General features: G+C 37.5%; 1 protein-coding gene across 1 annotated transcript in view; it reads left to right on the top strand.

Moving 5' to 3' along the window:
* Positions 1–567: 567 nt before the first annotated feature.
* The window catches only part of UGT8 (UDP glycosyltransferase 8), a gene marked incomplete at both ends in the record, with an annotated part of 51,494 nt that continues 31,409 nt past the window's right edge, over positions 568–20,652 (top strand). Inside the window, one exon of the mRNA XM_080697102.1 lies at positions 568–1,389. Within this exon, the coding sequence (XP_080553228.1) occupies positions 568–1,389 (822 nt within the window). The remainder of the gene's footprint in view (positions 1,390–20,652) is intronic.

Genomic DNA, 20,652 nt, shown 5'->3' with positions numbered 1-20,652 from the left:
AGGTATTTAGTAAAGGGAAAAATATACTATAAGGATAATTTTTCTGTGGGAAATTTTTTTTTTCACAGTAATACTACTTAAAAATAATTGATTTCTAAACCATTCTTTCTTTGTTACGCTTTTGTCAGATTTGGGAATGTGACTGCTGAAACAAAATGATTTAATTAAGAGATAAAATCTTGGCTTTTCTTCCTGGAATTAACATTGATGTTCAATTTAAAGATAAGTAGACATTTCATAGTATTTCATAGGTATTATTCAAAGAAGAAATTTCATGTCATTCAACCTTTATGAAGTTTTACTTCAAAATTTTAAAACCAAGTTTATTGATGCAATCGCACCCTCCCAGACTGATCCTAGTTTGCTTCTGTATGTCAACTTTGCTTCCAACCATTTATCTCCCAACAATTTATCTTATAAAACTGAAGGCTTAATTATATCAAGTATTAGGATAATTTTTAAAAGTACTAGAACTTCACATATTTTGAAAAGTACAAGCTTTGTGAGTATTTTGAATGGTCAGCCTCGGATTCTGTTTTAAGTTGTTTTCTGGTTGTCATTACAGCTATGAAGTCTTACACTCCGTATTTCATGCTCCTGTGGAGTGCTGTTGGGATAGCGAGGGCTGCAAAAATCATCATTGTGCCGCCAATTATGTTTGAAAGCCATATGTACATTTTCAAGACATTAGCCTCAGCCTTGCACGAGAGAGGCCACCATACAGTGTTTCTCCTCTCAGAAGGTAGAGACATCGCCCCATCTAATCATTACAGCCTCCAGCGCTACCCAGGGATCTTCAACAGTACCACCTCGGATGCTTTCCTGCAGTCCAAAATGCGGAATATTTTTTCTGGGAGATTGACAGCAATAGAACTGTTCGACATACTGGATCATTATACTAAGAACTGTGACATGATGGTTGGCAACCAAGGCCTCATTCAGGGTCTGAAGAAAGAAAATTTTGACCTGCTGCTGGTGGACCCAAATGATATGTGTGGATTTGTAATAGCCCATCTTTTAGGGGTTAAGTATGCTGTATTTTCAACTGGCCTTTGGTATCCTGCTGAAGTGGGAGCTCCAGCTCCATTAGCTTATGTCCCAGAGTTTAACTCACTCCTCACAGACCGCATGAACTTGCTGCAGAGGATGAAAAATACTGGCGTTTACCTCATTTCCAGATTAGGGGTCAGTTTTCTGGTTCTTCCCAAGTATGAAAGGATAATGCAGAAGTACAAGCTGCTGCCGGAGAAGTCCATGTATGAGTTGGTTCACGGGTCTAGCCTCTGGATGCTGTGTACTGATGTGGCTCTGGAGTTCCCAAGGCCCACACTGCCTAATGTGGTGTATGTGGGAGGAATCCTAACCAAACCAGCCAGCCCACTACCAGAAGTAAGGTTTGCTGACCTTGGTAAATTTTTTTAAAATATAAAGGTGAATGGTGATTTCTGGAAGAGATAAGATTGTTTTCATAACCAAGGCTACTCTAAAAAGCAGTTAAGAACAGAGCCTATGGTGGTTGCATTTATTTGTGTGTGCTGTACTTCCTCCGAAAACATCCCTGCTTTGAATATTTCTAAATACAGAGGCCACTCTATCAGGTGGTCAGTACATTGGGACATAGATTTTTGATTAAGTAATAACCAAAGTATGTGAAGAGAATATAGTCAGATGGTTAGTTTTATTGAGTATCATGATTTTGCTTTTAGTTAAAGTCTTTTCTGTTTTCAAATAGCACAATCACAAGTCTCTATGTTTATTAAACTCAAATCAATATAAACTGATTGAATAAAGGATCTTTAGGAAGTCATAACCACTAGAAAGTACTTAATGTCCATCAAAGTAGGCATTCAACTAATTTACATTAGTGAGAAAATGTAACTCTTTTATTTTATGTATTTATTTATTTATTTTTTATTTTTGCGGGTCTGGGGATGGAACGCAGGGGCATTCGACCTCTCACCTACACCCCCTGCCCTATTTTTTATTCTTTATTTTGAAACAGGGTTTCACTAAGTTGCAGATGGCCTCCCTAAGTAGCTGAGGCTGTTGCCCACCATCCTCTGGTCTCAGCCTGCCGAATGCTGGGATTACTAGTGTGTGCCCCCACACCCAGCTAAATGTTACTCTTTTGAAGAAATCATGTTCTAGTGCAGTTTCATTTAAGAGACAAAATGTCACTTCAAGAAAATCTGTTCACTGTCAAACTTCAATTTTTTGATGGATGAGCCTTAGTGTTCTACTCTTCATCCTAGTGTTTTGTTTTGTTTTTAATTGGATATCCTAAATTAGTAGAAGCCATGCATGTTACCTATTGTAGTGTGTTTTCTAACTTCAGACTGACTTAATATTTGATGCCATTTTCCTGGAAGCTTAGGACTTGTTATAAATTTTTCTTTATTGAAACTCTTTCTACTCTTACCTCTGAAAATAGCTATCCACAACAAATCTGCCAATTTCTTGATTCTTCAGTTCTAGGCACTATGTATAAACAAGTCTATCAGTGCTTTGATGAAGAATAAGTCCGTATTTTCTCCTATAGGTATCAGATAAGAATAATCACCAAACAGAATTTTCTCATGCTGCAATGTCAGTGGAATATAGCATCTATAGACTTTCTAATACAACCATTATAGTTATACTTGAGAATTTCATGTAATTTGGAAACAGAAATGGCCAAATGCATGTCCTGTGCAACATTAGCTTTTTTCTTTTCTTTTTTTTTTTTGCAGGTTTGGGGATGGAACCCAGGGGCATTTGACCTCCAAGCTACACCCCCTGCCCTATTTTTTATTCTTTATTTTGAAACAGGGTCTCACTAAGTTGCATAGCCCTCATTAAGTAGCTGAGGCTGTCCGCGAACTGTGATCCTTGGTCTCAGCCTCCCGAATGCTGGGATTACTAGCGTGCACCACCATGCCCGGCTAACATTAGCTTTTATAAAAAACAAATTTTGGTGGTAGGGATTGAATCTAGCAGTATTCTACTTATTGCATTTTTAATTTTTTGTTTATTTTTTATTTTGAAGTAGGGTCTCACTAAATTTCTGAGACTATCCTGGAACCTGGGCTCCTTCTGTTTCAGCCTCTCAAGTACTGGGATAATAGGTGTGTATGCCATAGCACTAGCTTGTAGCTGTTGTTGTTATTATGACCATTATTTTGGTGGCACTGGGGGTGGACCCCAGGGGCATTCTACCTCCAAGATACATTCCCAGCCCTATTTTTTTTATTCTTTATTTTGAAAGAGGCTCTCACTAAGTTGCACAGGGCCTCACTAAGTAGTTGAGGCTGGCTTTGAACCGTGCTCCTCCTGTCTCAGCCTCCCAAGTACTGGGATTACAAACCTGCACCATGTTCTGCTAGTACTAGCATTTTAAATTGCCGTATCTGCCAGAGGCTGCCAGGACCCTTTTGTGCTCTCTGACAATTGTGAAGGATAGGAATTAACCTTAGCTTATCTCAGGCACTCAGGAATTTATCCAAGTGTGATTTGGATCCTTAAATAAGGATCCTCTGCTAGAGTCACCTTGTGATGTGTTACCTTTCTTCCTAAAGAAAGCTAAAATCAGATTTTGAAAGCAGCTTCTAGATTTGGTAAGCAAGTTTGTCTTTACATTAATAGAGTCATTTATAATGTTACACAGATCAACCTTTTTCTCTACAGATCTTCATCTTTCCCATTGAGAGCAGTGCCCTTTACCAGCTCCTTTTGATTTTTGCTTGAGTGAGGTCTTCTTTCTTTAACCACATTGTCCAAGAAGTTGATGAACAACATAGTATACCTGTAGAATAATACTTTGTGCTATTTTATTTGTAACATGCTTTATTTGCAAATGTGCTTTTTATTTGCAATGATTGCTTTTTGCCTATATATATGTCGGGTGTGCATACCTGTTATGTGAGGAATAGATACATTTTATCATTGAAAGCTTTGAATTCTAAGTGTGAGAAGCAATTTTCATTACAGCATATCTATTGTTTTTTAGTAGAAAATATTTTGAAGAACGACTTGCCTTGTTTTTTGAGATATTCCTTACTTTGTTGAGGTTTTATATGTTTAGGAATGCAGATATTCCTAATGAGATTTCTGTAGTAGATTTATCTGAGATAATAAACTATAGCTTAGGGTTCTAAAGGTTAACAAGTTTCTCAGATATCTGTATTATTATACTAGGCCTGATTTTGTGACACTAAAACTAGAAGGCCAAATAAGTATCCACTGAGAACTCAGGATTCACTAATAATGGCTTAATTGTTAATTGCTTTGGTTTCTTATCCTGGGAATGGATTCAATTTTCCAGATGTCTGGAAATGATTTGACAGAAGGATTTGAATTTCACAACCTGGGATGAAAGGGTAGAAAAAATTTCTAAAAGACATTTTTTTAGGAGCTTTCATAGTGCTCAAGCCTAAAGCAACTCTAAAGAGTAAACAGATCAGCTCTACTCATTTAATTTTTCTTCCCTCAAAATACATAGAATAGACAGAGAATATAGTCCGTTTGTTTATTACCTAGTGAATATAAAAAATTTAAATAGCTGGTTCAAGGCCAAACACACACTTGTGGATTGTTTTGCTACTTATTAGTTTGTCAAGGTGCCTGTAACTTTTGTTACTCATTTTAGTTACTTACATACCTATTATTGTATAGAAACTATGTAGAGATGGCATTTTCTCTGATCTTATCTGATATCCTAATATTAGGAGTACTTACAATGAGAATTGAATGACTTCTACTTTTTGGATTCTTAATGCTTTAGAGATTGGAAAATAGAAATTAACCTAAATCTAAGTGCATTTGATGTGTTGGTGTAGAGCAAAGAAATTGAATACCTTGATGGCAGAGTCATTTTAAAATGAATGTTAGAGCTGGGCTTGGTGGTGCAAGCCTGTAATCCCTGTAGTTGGGAAGTTAAGACAAGAGGATCCTGTAACTGTGTGAGATGAAGCCACAGGTTCTTGTTCTTAGCTACTTTTAGAAAAGAATAGCCAGAACTGTTCTTCTGCAAGCTTAAGAAATTTTATGATTACAAAGGTAGAAAGAAGGGACAGAAATTATAAAGCACTACATCAAAGAGAGTGACATAGTTTAGTGCCTTGAAAGTAAGACACTGAAGTTTTTGAATAACCGAAGAGTTTTTATAAAGATTATTATCTCCCATCTTTGCTTAACCAATAGTCTTCCTGACCCGACTAGTTGTAGATCTGCCTATTTACTCCAGGGCAAGCCTTTTGATGTGATTTTGAGGATTCACTATTTTATATCCTGTTTAGTCTTTTCAATTGCTCCTGACATTAAGAATCCAAAAAGTAGGAGTCATTTGATTCTCATAGTAAGTATTCCTAATATTGAGATATCATATAAATAAGATCAGAGAAAATGCCATCTCTGCATAGTTTGTATGCAATTATAGGATGTAAGTAACTAAAATGTATGACAAAAGTTACAGGCACCTTGACAAACTAATCAATAGCAAAATAGTCCACAGGGTGTAGACACCCTGTCTCCAGTAGTTTAATAAAGTCAAAGATAACCTCCTCCTGGTCCTTAGGGAGTTTTAGCCTATCTGCTAGAAGTTATTTATTATGGCCAGGTGTAGTGGCGCATGCTTGTAATCCCAGCATTAGGAAGGCTAAGACTAGAGGATCCTGGTTCAGCCTCAGCTACTTAGTGAGGCCCTCTGCAACTTGGTGAGACCTTGTTTCAAAATAAAGAATACAAAGTAATGCAGGGGGTATAGCTTGGAGGTAGAATGCCCCTAAGTTCCATCCCCTGACCCCCTGGCAACACACAAAGAAATTATGTATTATGTAAACTTGTCTTTAAAATATGAAGGCCCTCAGCTACAACTCTTTTGTGTTCTTGCCAATCACTTTTGGAGCCTGAACTCTGCAGGGTAATAGCTGCCTCCCCCTCCCTGCCTGAGAATCTGCACTGCACCAAAGCTATTTTCCAGTACATTTTCCAAAGCCATTTTCCAATACCGGCACATTCCCTATCAGATCACAAGTTCAAGGGCAGCCTGAGCAACTTATGAGACCCTATTTCCAAATAAAATATAAAAATAGGGCTGGAAGTGAAGTTCAGAGATAGAATGTCCCTGAGTTCAATACCTAGTACCAAAATAAATAAAAGTAAATGAATAAATAAATAAAATGCAGTTGTGACTGTGCCTGGAGAAACCACTCATCTTACTATCAATTACCTGGGTATCCACAGTAGGGATGATAAAACATGTTAATAAGGAGAAGAGGTTTGGGCTAGATGACTTCCATCCAGTGGATTATCTGCTATGCTGTTGCTGTTCAATAGAGAACATGGGTACAAATTTTTAAAAAGGGGGGGTTTGCGCTGGTGAAGGAGGTCTTTAAACAGGTCCCTATTTGAATAGGCCTTTTATATATTATATTTGAATGGTATGGTGACATCTATTAGGGACTAACTGTAGTTTGTAGTAGTTTTCTTGGAGAGTAATAACTGTAAAAGGGAGACCTGGGTCTGGCTCTAGGAAGCTAAGAAATCAAATCTAGCCACTTCTTAAAACCCAAACAAAAAGGATAATGAGGAAAGCTGTACTAGGATTACAAGAGGACCCAGGCCCTTAGCCCTATCTTCCCTGGGGCTGAAGACTATATTGAGGTTTTATAGGTAGAGAATGAAGGCAGAAGTTGAGATTTTGCATCCCTTGAGGGTTTTCACAGCTATAGCTACAAAACAGCTGGTCTCGATCAAGTGTAGTCCTGTTCATCTTTATCTCAGAATTGGTCTGGTGGGGCCTAAAAAAGTTGCTATTAGGAAAGGGTAGCTTCTGCTCAGCACAACATGTTTATCCATCTAACCTCTTGTTCTTGAAATTTAAGGTAACTCAGGGCCAAGGAGACTGATGCAAAAGGGACAGGGAGATGGAGAGATGCCAGGTCTTTAATCTTGCCTATAGCTACCAGAAAACATTTGTAGATCAAAGTGGGTCTAAGTCCTTGTTCCAGTACTACCCAAGTATAACATGTTTATTTGGTCAGCCTATCAGTTATTAAATTAAGACTTTTTTTGATGGTGGTATTGGGGATTAAACCCAGGGACATTCTACCTCTAAGCTACACCCCCTGTCCTAATTTATTTTTATTTTGAAACGGTCTCACTAGATTGATGAGAGTCTCACTATTTGCTGAGACCATCTTGGAACCTGGGATACTCCTGTCTCAGCCTCGCAAGTATTGAAATTACAGGTGTGTGCCACCATACCCAGCAAAGTAAGACATTTCATGTTGAAACAGGGGATTTCTTCTGAGCCCCCAAGATGAAGCAGGGGGTTTCTTGAGAAGAAACCTGGAGTTTCATCAAAGATGAAATGGAGTTTCTTGAGAAGAAACTCAGTGTTTCCTTACTGGGTGCTTGTCTATGGTGAGCGAAGAATGACACCTGTGTTAGTCTCCCAAGCACTGGGATTACAGGTGTGCACCATCACACTAGCTCACTATTGGTTTTTCACAGGCCCCTCTTTCTTACTAGAATGTGGGCACCTCAAAGGGTGCAACAGTGTTGTTAATATTATAACTGATACTTGTTTTTTCCAAATTTATGTCAGCATACCATCCCACCCATAAATTAGTCAAAGATTTCTGACCAAGTTTAGTGAATTAGAATAACTACTCTAATGCCCCTGATATGGAAAAAAAGAGATTACCATACAGTACCCAGTTGGTCAACTAAAATGTTCTTTACTCTGTTGCAAATATGCTTGTAAACAGGGACAGTAGTCAAAGATAGGCTACCGACTGCTGTCTTGATGATTTTAGGTGCATGATACTAATTTATTGCCTCTCAGTGATGTTTTATTGCCAGGTAAGGAATACTAAGGGCATCCTCACATCACCAGTTCTGGAGACATTGTTAATTTAATAAGGAGGGGGGCATGGGGAGAAATACAGATAAGAAAAGAGGATTAAGGACAGGGCCATGAGGTAGCTACTGCTTTTTATTTTGTTATTTGCCAGAACTGCCTCACAGAGCCAAGTCCTGAGGAAAATGAGAAAAGGTGCCACAAATACAGTAGATTAGCCACTTGTGAGATCAGGTTGTGAAAAGAAGAATAAAACCGAGAACACAGTGTCTTTCCATATTCCACTTTCGATCATGGAGCTGTTACTATTATGTATGACAGCTGAAAGCTGATCTTACCACTAATAAATATTGTTTGGGGTGGGATATGGGACCAGAATCTATATGGCTGTAAGGTTGATTAAGGGTTTAAGTCTATGTGGAAAATTAGGGCCACTTTAATAATGTTACATTTCTTTTCTTTTTTTCTTTTTTTTTTTTTTTTTTGGTGGTATTGAGGGTGGAACCCAGGGGCTTTTCTACCTATGGGATATGCTCCCACACCTATTTTATATTTTATTTAGAAACAGGGTTTCACTAAGTTGCTGAGAGCCTCACTAAGTAGCTGAGGCTGGCTTTGAACCTCTGTAATCCTCCTGTCTCAGCTTCCCAAGCGCTGGGATTACAAGTATTTGCCACCATGCCCATCTTGCATTTCTAATTTATGTTATCTCATAAACTTTTTCTTTTTTGTGGGTCCTAGGGATTGAATCCAGGAGTATTGTACCTCCAAGCTACACCCCTGGCCCTTTTTATTTTCTTTATTTTGAAACAGGATCTTGCTAAGTTGCTGAGGCTGTCCTGAAACCTGTGATCCTCCTGTGATCATGTGTGCATCACCATTCTTAGCTCTCATGAAGTTGAAAGCTGGAGATTTGATATAACTACTGTACCATATTGATTAAAATGCTAGTTTTAAATACCTATCATTGAATCAATATATCCTCTGTATTTAATTTAGATAACATTCACAAAGCTTTTTTTTTTTGTTGTTTCTTTGTTTTTACAAGTCTGGGGATGAAACCCAGGAGGGCATTCGACCTCTGAGCTACACCCCTTGCCCTATTTTTTTATTCTTTATTTTAAACAGGGTCTCACTAAGTTGTGGAGGGCCTCACTAAGTAGCTGAGGCTGTCTGAACCGCAGTCCTCTGGTCTCAGCCTCCTGAATGCTGGGATTACAAGAGTGCGCCACCACGCCTGACTTACAAAGAGCTTTTATAGAATGTCTTCATCTATGCTATGTTGGTAGCTATTTGAGAATCAGAAAATTGAGGACTATAATCTGAAAGAGATTAATAATTTAATTCAGTTTATTAATTCTGAGTTCATATATTCAACACAGTATGATTGTTAGAAATTGTTAGTCATAACTTTTCGTGGCATTAAGACATATGGTTGAAAATTGCTTGGCAAGCTGATTTTACTTTTTTGCAAAAAGGGTGCTCCCAGGTAAGCAGGAGAGCACACCTGAGGAAGAACCAGATATGTATTATATCCCTGATGCAATGCTCCTGGGCTGAACTCCTGTTGATGGGAGTTACAGCTTCACATTCTTCCCAGTCAACTACAGAGGAAGATGGGAGGGGGATCATTACCTGCAGTCTCTTAAGAGATGCTAATTTTGCAAAGGATTATTAAGACTATCAGATTACAAAATGGTGGTTTCAGTTTAAACTACTCCTTTGACAGAAAGGACACAACTATATTCTCACAAAATGATAAATTCACTGTGGGAACTCATTAATATAAAATGTTCTCATACCCAGGTGTGGTGGCGCACACTTGTAATCCCAGCATTCAGGAGGATCATGGTATAGGGACAGCCTCAGCTACTTAGTGAGGCCCTCCGCAACTTAGTGAGACCCTGTTTCAAAATAAAGAATAAAAAATAGGGCAGGGGTGTAGCTTGGAGGTCAAATGCCTCTGGGTTCCATTCCCAGACCCGCAATTAAAAAAAAATGTTCTCATAGATATTTATGCAATTTTGTAGCTTGATCATACATTGTGTCTTTATTTTGTAATAAGAAACCAAATTGCCTTGCTAAGTGAATCTGTCCAGGAAGTACATCAGGCACTGTTGGAACCATCAGTAACTTGGATAATTTTCGAAGCAGCATAGTAGTTTTATAGCTTATCTATTGCTTCTGTAGGCATGAGCTTAAAAGGATTTTCCTGATATAAGAGATCCAAATACATAACCAGACTCAAACTTGTTGATAATGTGTATTGCAGGGTATGACAGGATTTTTAAATACTTTTCTTTCTCTGCTGTTAAGTATTTAGGCTCTAATATACCCTGGAGAATTGTTCATTTAAGTATTAATTCAAACACTGGCAATGCCAAGAGAAATATTTTTAGCTGATCATTTCTACAGATGACAATTTTTGCAATTAAATTTCTGTTGATACCAATTCCTTGGTATGACATTTTTTCACAAGTACTTCTCATTCTAAGCCAAATAATTCTATATGTTTGTTTATGTATGGTATTGGGGATGAAACCCAGGGACATTCTACCTCTGAGCTATACCCCCTAGCCCTCTTGTATGTGTGTATGAATGTATGTATGTATGTATTTATGTATTTTTTTTTGTGTGTGTGTGGTCCTGGAGATGGAATCCAGGGGCATTCTACCTCTGAGCTACACCCCCAGGCCTGTTTTTTATTCTTTATTTTGAAACAAGGTCTTATAAGTTGCAGAAGGCCTCACTAAGTAGCATAGGCTATCCGTTAACCGGGATCCTCTTGTCTCATCCTCCCAAATACTGGGATTACAAGTGTGCGCCACCACACTTGTCTTGCCTTATTTTATTTTTTCTTTTGAAACAGGGTTTCACAGAGTTGCTGAGAGCCTTACTTAGTTGCTGAGGCTGGACTGGAGCCTGGAATCCTCCTGTCTCAGCCTCCCAAGTACTGGGATTACAAATGTGTTGTGCCACCATGCCTGGCTAAATAATTTGGAAATTAAAGTTATTCCTGCCAGTGCATTTGCCAGGTCTTTTCTTGAGTGTGGCTTTTGACAGAGAGGATAAGCTTTTGAATAACCAGTGACACCAAAGATAATATTTTTGTTACTGTTTGCAGTACTAGGGATTAAACCCAGGGATATTTTACCTCCAAACAACTCCCTAGCCCTTTTAATTTTTTGTTTTGAAACAGGGTCTTGCTGTGTTGCTGAGAGTCTCACTACTTGCTGAAGCTATTTTTGAACCAGCTCTCCTCCTGTTTCTAGCCTCCTGTGTCCTGAGACTACAGGCATGTGCCACCCCTAGGCTAGGTTTTTGTTTTTAATGGAATTTTTTTTGGAATTTTTTCCCCAGATTTTCATATTCTGGACATTTTACAAAAGGGAAAAAATACACACACACACACACACACACACACACACACGCGCGCCTATGTATGTGTGTATATATATCTACATCTCTCTCTCTCTCTCTCTCTCTCTATATATATATATATATATATATATATATATTTTAAGTGAACTGATCTTGGCATTCAATCTTGGTCTTCCTGTGACTTTTAGATAAAAGTGTCAGCCTTATTAACAGGAGAATAGCAGTACTCACCCTACAGCATTTTGGTAAATGAAAGTCATGGCCATACCTGGTGGTGGTTGTTGTTGCTCTTATTATTGCTGTCTTGTAATTAAAGATGAAATATGATTACTGAATCACTGATCATATCCTTTTCCCCATGTTACAAATAGAAGAATGATTTCAGGCGAGTGGATGCAGGAAGGATGTGGAAGAAGCACCTATGGCCTCACCTCTGTTCATTATAGTGGTTGATACTGGCACTTCTTCTTCCATCTTGGGGTTTTTATTTGTCTTTCCTAATTCTCTTTTTCTTGCTGAAGTGGAAGGAATATGACAAGTGAATGAGATATGTGGTTCTTAGACCATTTGTATGGAGTGTCTTAGAAATGATATGTGGCAATGGCCTCTCAAGGGTCGAAAGAAGAATTAAGGGAGTAGCTCTGTGTTGCTTCAGGATGCTGGCTTTTTTAGCTTCAATGATAGGATCTGTGATTTCTTAGGCCTTTGAGTAGAGTTGGGACTGCAACCCCTCTTTTTCTGGCACCTGTCTGTTTCTGTGCTTCTCATTCCCAAGGAAGCTGATGGGAAATTCTAGGCTAATTAATGATTAATTTCCTTCTTGCCGGTGATCCTGCCAAGATTATTTTCCATATGTAGACTTCGATGATTCTAGCCTAGATATCTGATCAACATTTAAAAAAATGTTTTTTAAAATTTTCTATTGAGGGTGTAGACACAGCAACCAACATATCTTCATTCTGACTTCTTTCTGCATCTGTTTAGGATGCCCCTTTGTGTCCTTAGTACTCTCATTTACTTTCCTTCCTATTGTTTAGACCAGAATCCTATGGCACTCACACTCAGTTATAGGCCATTTAGTAGATCTGAGATGAGCCTAATAATTTATGTGAGTTTCCTGGTGATATGATGGTATTAGCCTAAGGGCCAACTAACTACTCTTTAAGAGTGATTGATTAGACTCAAACAATCCTGTGATCAAGAAATTTTAATAGTGCTATTTAATATGGTTTTTATGAGAAATATTTTTTCTGGTAATTACAGGTTATCTTATTCTAGATAATTGTTTTTAGTATAAATTCTATCAAAATAAATGTGTATATACTTAGATTTCAAGAACTAGAAAAGTCCTGAATTTCATTGCATGTCCAGATAGATCACTACCTTACCGTTCCATTTTGTTAAATTCAAATGATGCTTAACACTTGAATTTTTGACCCTTGCCTAAATATGTAGAACTAAAGAGGATCTTTGTGTTCAGTCATGTTAATAGTAGGTAAGGACCTCAGAACTAAGGCCTTTCAACTCTTCTCCCTATTTTCATTCACTTCTGCTGTTTGCTTTGGGCTCTCTGTTAAGGTGTATTTTAGCAAAGCAGCATTTACTGCTGTTTGTAGGAACTATTATTAGTAGGAGATTCAAGAATTCTGACTCTTATTAATATGCAGTCATTTACTTAGTTGACAAACAGAGCATCTGTTCCAAAAAGTTGCTAAGAGGTAAAACTTCTCTGAGGTATGAGAGTGATAAACAGGCATGTCTTCCTTTTTCCTAAAATATTTTTCTACTTCAGAGAAGACTTTGTTGCATCAGAGTGGTCACTAGCTCATGCCTATAGTATTTCACATGGGTTGCTTTCAGTGGAGTGGCTCTTCAGAATTATGGCAATCAGATGCAAGAGGGGAAACGTATGCCATGTTGTAGATATTATTTACTTTATCTCAATTTGCTTCTGTTTTCCTACCCTGCCGATCTATAATATAGTAAAAATAAACTTGTCAAAGTAAACTTAGTTGATTTTATACTTCATTGAATATAGCAACTGCTTAATAAATGTTGAATTGAATTGTTCACTACTCAACTAGATTCAGAGAAATGGCCTTTTTATAGTTGTTGAAATGATTTAATTCACATAATTCTTTATGAAAGACACTAGGTTCTATGAAACTTTAACTCTTCTAGGAAGAATAATGGAGAAAACAAATTATTTGAGAGCTGAGTCATCTTTTGCATTCTACCCACTTTCATACCTAGTACTGCAATGTATGGAATTAATATAACTTCACATTTTAAAAGCCAATGCACAGCCAGACATGGTGGTGCAGGCTTGTAATCCCAGTACTTAGGAGGCTAAGACAGGAGGATCCCAGGTTTGCGGCCAGCCTCAGCTACTTAGTGAGGCAGTCCACAATTTAGTGAGATCCTGTGTCAAAATAAAGAATAAAAAATAAGCCTGGGGGTGTAGCTCGAAGGTAAAATGCCCCCGGGGTTTAATCCGAGTGCCACATAAAAAAGAAAGCCAGTGCACTTGCCCAGTTTGTTTTGCAAAACTGGGATAAATTTCTCTTTACACTTTTAATTCCCAGTCCTTTTGTCAGTATAAAGCAAGTCAAGTGGCTTGCTAAATACTGTTAAAAATTTGAGCCCAAATAAAATCCTCTTCTTACCATTTTTTGTCAATGGCGAGAAACAGCTAAACTGGTTTGACATTTACTTTGTCACTTAAATGTCCTTCTAGAACTTTTTCACACATGTAGCAAACCATTTCATAAGTTTTGCAAACCTTAAAGGGATGGTTACTCAAAAATGGGATAGAGAGCCATTTAGTTTCATAGTATGTGCAGTTTATTGGGACCCAGTATGCCGCAGGCATTGAGCTCTGAGCTAACAGTGTTAAGTACAAGGTATAGCTTCTTTATACTACTTCCATTCTGGGAATAGATAATAAAGATGTAAACAAATTAGTATGAAGCATAATTTCAGTGCTGAAGTGCTGTAAAAGGAACCAGAAAGATGTAGTGGTAGACGATTAAAAAAAAAAATCTGCCCAGATGCTCAGAGTGGTAGACCAAGCCAGTGGAGAGAGTGCAACACATCTGGAAGTGGGAAAGACCCAGCATTTAAAAGACCTGAGAAAGACCAGGCACTGAAGAGCTGATAACATGGGGCATGGGGTGAGATAAGGTGGCTAAGCTAAGTTGGAAAAAGTGATCTGAGAAACATCATGCAAGGCCTGGTATAAATGGTTGGGTTTCATTCCAATGCTTTGAATCCAACAGATTGGGGTTGCTTTTAGAAAAGGTTATACTAGTTGTTTTGTAAGGAAAGTATTATTAAAAATAGAGGAGACAATAAGGAGAATTAATTGGGTGAAAGTTGCAGTATCTCAGAGGTGGGTTGGTGGATGCAGAGATGGTGAGAAATGGGATGGTTTCAAGAATATTTGGGAGTAGAATTGTCTGGGTTGGAGCTGGGTAAGGATTGGTGGAAAACAGCCTGTTTTCCTGCTTGAGCAATGGTCAATGGCATTTCCTTCATGTGAAAGACTTAAGGACAACAAATTTTTAGGGCAAATATATCGTTTAGTTTGGTACCTATTGAAGGCATTGGATTCTAGAAGCATAAAGTTGATAGGATAGGCCGAGGCTAGGTATTTGGATGTGGGGCTTCTTTTTCAAGAGATTGTGTTAAAGCCATGGACATAAACGACCTTTCAGAAAGACACAGAGCCCCAGATACTACAATTTAGAGACTGAGTCAAGGAAGAGGAGGCTTCAAGGACTGGGGGAATTCATGACTAAGAAAAGGTTGTATAGCCAGGATTGGTGGTGCATGATTGTAATCCCAGTGCTTGGGAGGCTGAGACAGGAGATTTCACAGGTTGGAAGCCAGCCTCTGCTACTTAGTGAGGCTCTCAGCAACTTAGTGAGACCCTGTTTCCAAATAAAGCATAAAATGAGTCTGGGAGTATAACCCGGAAGTAGAGAAAACCCTGGGTTCCACCCACAGTACCACCAAAAAAAAAAAAAAAAAGCGAAAAAGAAAAGGTGGTGTTTTAGGACCATGTACTGCTTGGCCTTGTAATTGTTAGTTACAGAAGCATGTGGTCATGTGTCTCCAGACAATTTTAAGTGTTTCTAAGTAGATAGATCAATGACAGCAAACAACTAAATTCACACTCACTTTTAAGAGTGCACTTAGGTCTGTGGCCCCGGTCATTGGCAGAGTTGATGGCGCCAGTGGGAACCAGGTGATTGCATTTAGTATCTCAGTCCAGCTCTTGAGAAAGATCACTACCTTTATCATTAGATTGAGGGTGGGAGAATGGTAAAGCTTGGGTGGGTTTTTAAAAGTTTCTTCACTGTTTGAAAAGGAATATTTTAATCACCATACATATATTAAAATACAGACTTTTATTTTCAACCTAAAATATTCTTTTTTCTGGTTGACAGAAAGAAAGCCAAGAAGACTCAAATAGTTCATAAAAGTTGAGCCTTGCATAGGTTAGGCACATGAAAGGCTCCCTTACGGATATTACAGTTTATGTACTAGAGAAAAATGTACTTTGGTTGTCTAGAAAATTATAAGCATTTAGAGATAGTAAGCCAGGCATGGTGGCATACTCTGTAATCCTGGTTCTTGAGAGGCTGAGATAGGAGGATCACAGGTTTGAGGCCACTTAATTTGAGCAGCTTGGCAAGGCCCTCCACAATTTAGTGATACCTTGTTTCAAAGAAAAAGGAATAGGGCTGAGGCTGTAGTTCAGAGGTAAATTCTACTGGTTTCAATCCCTAGTACCAATAAATAAATAAACAATTAGAGATAGTATTAAAACAAATAACATTTGTTTTAAAAAATAATTCATGGTTAAAGATTCAAGCCACCATTTTGTTTTATGTTGCACAATAAAGTACATTTTTCACCAGAGGATATAATTAAAATTTTATTGTTACTGTTATTATTGTTGTTAATTTTTGCCAGGTGTGGTGGCACACACTTGTAATCCCAGTATTTGGGAGGCTGAGATAGGAGGACTGAAGGTTTGTGCCAGCCTCAGCAATTTAGTGAGGCCATCTGTAACTTACTGAGACCCTGTTTCCAAATAAAAGAATAAAATAGGTCTAGGGTATAGCTCAGAGATAGAATGACCCTGGGTTCCATCTTCAGTATCACTAAAAAAAAAAAAAAAAAAAAAAACAACTTTTTTTTGGTACTAGGTATTAAACTCTGGGAATTCTACCTCCAACTTACACCTCCAGCCCTTTTCATTTTTTATTTTGAAACATTTATATTTTTATTTTGAAAACAATTGCTGGTGGTCTCTGAATGCTGAGGCTGGCCTTAAACCTGTGATCATCCTGTCTTAGCCTCTCAAGTACTGGAATTATAGCCATGCATCACCACACTGTGTTTAAAACATTTTTCTCTTGAACTGCAATCTTACAGAAAATTTTAAATTTTAGGGCTCATCAAACCATATATATGTAATTCCATTAGTTTATCCTTTTTAAAATTATATAAATATTTTACAGAGATATTTTAAATAAGATTTTATAAAATGTCTACTTTTTAGTGGCAATGAGGATTTTATTTTTTATTTTGAAACCGGGTCTCACTAAGTTGTGGAAGGCCTCACGAGGTTGCTGCAATTGGCCACAAACCTAAGATCCTCCTATCTCAGCCTCCCGAGTGCAGGGATTACAAACTTGTAACACCATGCCTGGGAGTAAAATGTATCTTATAAAAGGAAAAAAAAGTGATACCATAGGAAAATGCTTCAGATCTTTTCAAATTTAGTGAGGTGTGTGGTGCACACCAGTACTTGGGGGGTGGAAATGGGAGGATCACAGCTTTGAAGCCAGCCTCAGCAGCTTAGCAAGACCCTATTTCCAAATAAAAAAATAAAATAGAGTTGGTGTAGCTTGGAGGTAGAATGTCCTCGAGGTCTATCCCCAGTGTGCATACACGTGCACACACGCACGTGTACACACACTCACCACACACACACAGAACAAAACCCTTTTCAGATTTGATTTCAAGTAAGCTTCAAACAATTTTTAAGCAACATGTTTGATAAATAAAAAGCTTGAAATGAGACTTGTTTACTAGCTTTACAGATTTAAAAAAACAAATTTATACTGATACATAACTTGAGTCTGTTTTCTGTTATGAAGACACCAAAGTCTCTATTATTTTCAACTATATAAAATGTTAGATGTTCTGAGGAAGAAAGATAAAGCTAAAAGGAGAGTTTGCTTATATGTTGGATTATGTGCAGCTTATTTTTCAGTTGAATGCAAAATCCATTTTCATTTTTCAAAATATTTATGAGCTGATAATGTTTTATATAGTCTATCCTGCCAGACTTGCTTAGTAATAAATTTAAACTCACTTAAATTATGATTTAATGGAAATCATTCCCAATATATCAGTAATTTCAATTGAATATGCTTTTTAGGGTAGGTAGGACTATTTTCTATCTTGTTCATGTAGCTTTCAGCAAAGATAAATGCTATACAGCTCTTAGCTTTATTCACACAACAAGTGCTTATATTGAGATCTTGTTTCAGTTGAATAGGGTCTCAAAAGTTTTATATCCAGTATTTGAGTACTTTTGTTATTCTATTTAAAAAGTCAGTATTAGGCACTACTGGTTACTACCAGCTGATGCTTTACACAGCTGTGTATTTAGCATTTAATCATGCTGAGAATTGCTAATTAGAAAACCAAACTGGACAAAGCATACCCAGTGAAGTTGATACAATACTATTTTTGTTTAGGAAATATAAATAATCTTTACGCAGTAGTGGTTTCATTAATAAGCATTTGTGCTGAGTATGGAAAACAGGCAGTCTTCAATAAAATGTGTTAATCTGCTAGGAATAATTTATCAATATCCTTCTTTTACAGAAATCCATATTCTCTTTAAAATATACTAGCTTTAGTGAAAATGTCAAAGCTTACCTTTGGCCTTTCAGCTTCTATTTTTTCATTTTCTTTCATTCCAGTTTTCCACAAGTACACATATACAATTCTTACAGTTTTTCCCCCTCTGCTTTTTGCTACCCTAATTGGAACCCTATAGCCATGAACTTTACCATGGCATCCTCTGTTAACCTTACCACGGTTAACTGAAGCTACTGGCTGCTCCAATTTTTTTTTCTTCTCCTTTTGTTAAGACCTGTCAATCAGGCATTGTGGCACACGCCTTTGATCCCAGTACTTAGTAGGGTGAGACAAGAGGATCACAGATTTAGCAAGACCCTGTTTCAAAATAAAAAAAGGCTGGAGGGTGTAGATCAGATATAGAATGCCCCTGAGTTCAGTCTTCAGTACCAAAATCAAAAGCAAAACATCTTGTAGCCAGGTTTTGTGGTGCATGCCTGTAATACCAATACTTGGTAGGTTGAGATAGGAGGATCACAGGTGCCAAGCCAGCTTCAGCAATTTAATGAGTCCTCCATTGCTTAGTGAAACCCTGTTTCCAGATAAAAAATAAAAAGGAGTAGGGATATAGCTGAGAGGTATAATGGCCCTGGGTTCAATTCCCAGCACCCTTCTCATGCCCAAACATCTTGTTTTTAAACCTTGGATGCAGTAAACTGTAACAAAGAATGAAAATAAAAATATTTGTCCAGTGCAACAGTTAACAGCTAAGAACAATTTAACTTATTACCTTTTAAAAAGTAGTGAACATTTTATATTGAATCAGAGGTCCCATAACAGGTATAAATCAGAAAAAGCAGTGCCAGCAGCATAATTAGTCTGGTTATTTTTGTGTGTGTGTGTTTGGGTCTGGGAGTGGAACCCAGGGGCATTCGACCTCAGAGCTACACCCCCTGCCCTACTTTTTTATTCTTTATTTTGAAACAGGGTCTCACTAAGTTACAGAGGGCCTCACTAAATAGCTGAAGCTGTCCCCGAACTACCATCCTCCAGTCTCAGCCTCTCAGTGCTGGGATTACAAGCATGTGCCACCAGGCCCAGCTAGTCTGGTTATTAAAAGACAGAAAAGAATGGTTTCAAGCCGGGCAAGGTGGTGTACACCTGTTATCTCAGTACTTGGAATGTGAAGACTGGAGGATCTTAGATTCCAGGCCAGTGAATGGTAATTTAGATCATGTTTCAAAATATGATGATAAGTGGTACTCTGCCTTAGATACTTAAAAACAGCTTTCCCCAAAATTCTTTTATTATTATGATCAAACCAGGAAATAGCACACAGAAAATTTTAATTATTTTTAACAGAAATAATAATTCAGGCTTTAAATTAGAAAAGAGTATTTATAAAGTAGTCATTCAGATTATTCAGAATGTGCATACTTTGTATTATCAAAATTAAATTATTCCAGAGAAATCCCAGATGTTGAAATTATACTAGCAGCTTGTTTAACAAAGTAATTTGATAAATGTGGCTAATTCACTAAAAATCTCAGGTACATCTGCATACAATGAAGAAATTTGTTTAAAAAGGAGAAAGGCTTTCATTTTCAAAGAAATTAGTTTCAAAGGTTGAATAACAGACAGATGGAGAGGAAGATGTTGGAGGTCTACAAGGCTTTCCCGGAGCTTCATTTTTTTTTATATTTAAAAATTTTTTTTATTGGCATATTGTAGTCATACATCTTACTGGAGTACAAGATGGAAGAGGCATATATGAACACAAATATATGTTGAGAATTTCTCAATCCAGAGACCATGTTAGCTCTTGTGGGAACACAGGATCTAGCAAAACAGATTTGATTTTTGCCTTCAGAAAACTTAAGTTTGATGACAGATGGAAACTTTAAAATATTCAGCATATTAGTTGACATTTAAAAGTTCTGTGAAGGAAAACAAGGAGTACATCCTATGTGCCATGAGGGCCTGGACATAAGTTGTTGAAAAAATATTACAAAAACCCTACTGTTGGTGACATTACTGTCTTCTAGAAACACGGTATTACTATTAGTTTATTCCTTCCCTTTCCTCCAGTACTGTGAGAGTTCTATCCTCACTTTGTTTTTGTTCCCACAATCCAAGCAATCTTGAAATCAGAATACACACACACACACACACACACACACACACACATATATATATATATATATATATATATATATATATATATATACTTTCATCCCTATCTTTTATTTTTGGTTTGAAACAGGGTCTCATTAGGTTGATGAAAATATCACACCTGCTGAGGCTGTCCTTGAACCTGAGTTCCTCCATTCTCAGCCCCCCAAGTCCGGGGATTATAGACATGTGTCACCATGCTTGGCTAACTCAAGTTATATTAAATTTGAGTGCGGTGACTGCCCTGAATGACCCAATCATAGATTCCAGGTCTTAGAAGTATTAAGAGACATGAGAAAGCTATTTTATAATTTAAAATGTTAAGCTGGGTTTAATGGTCCACACCTATAATCCCAGTACTTGGGAGGCTGAGA

Source organism: Muscardinus avellanarius (assembly GCF_963383645.1).
Source record: "Muscardinus avellanarius genome assembly, chromosome: 6".
In the NCBI taxonomy this organism is placed as follows: Eukaryota; Metazoa; Chordata; class Mammalia; order Rodentia; family Gliridae; genus Muscardinus; species Muscardinus avellanarius.
Note: the sequence above shows the minus strand (reverse complement) of the source record. Positions and strands in the feature narration are given on the sequence as shown.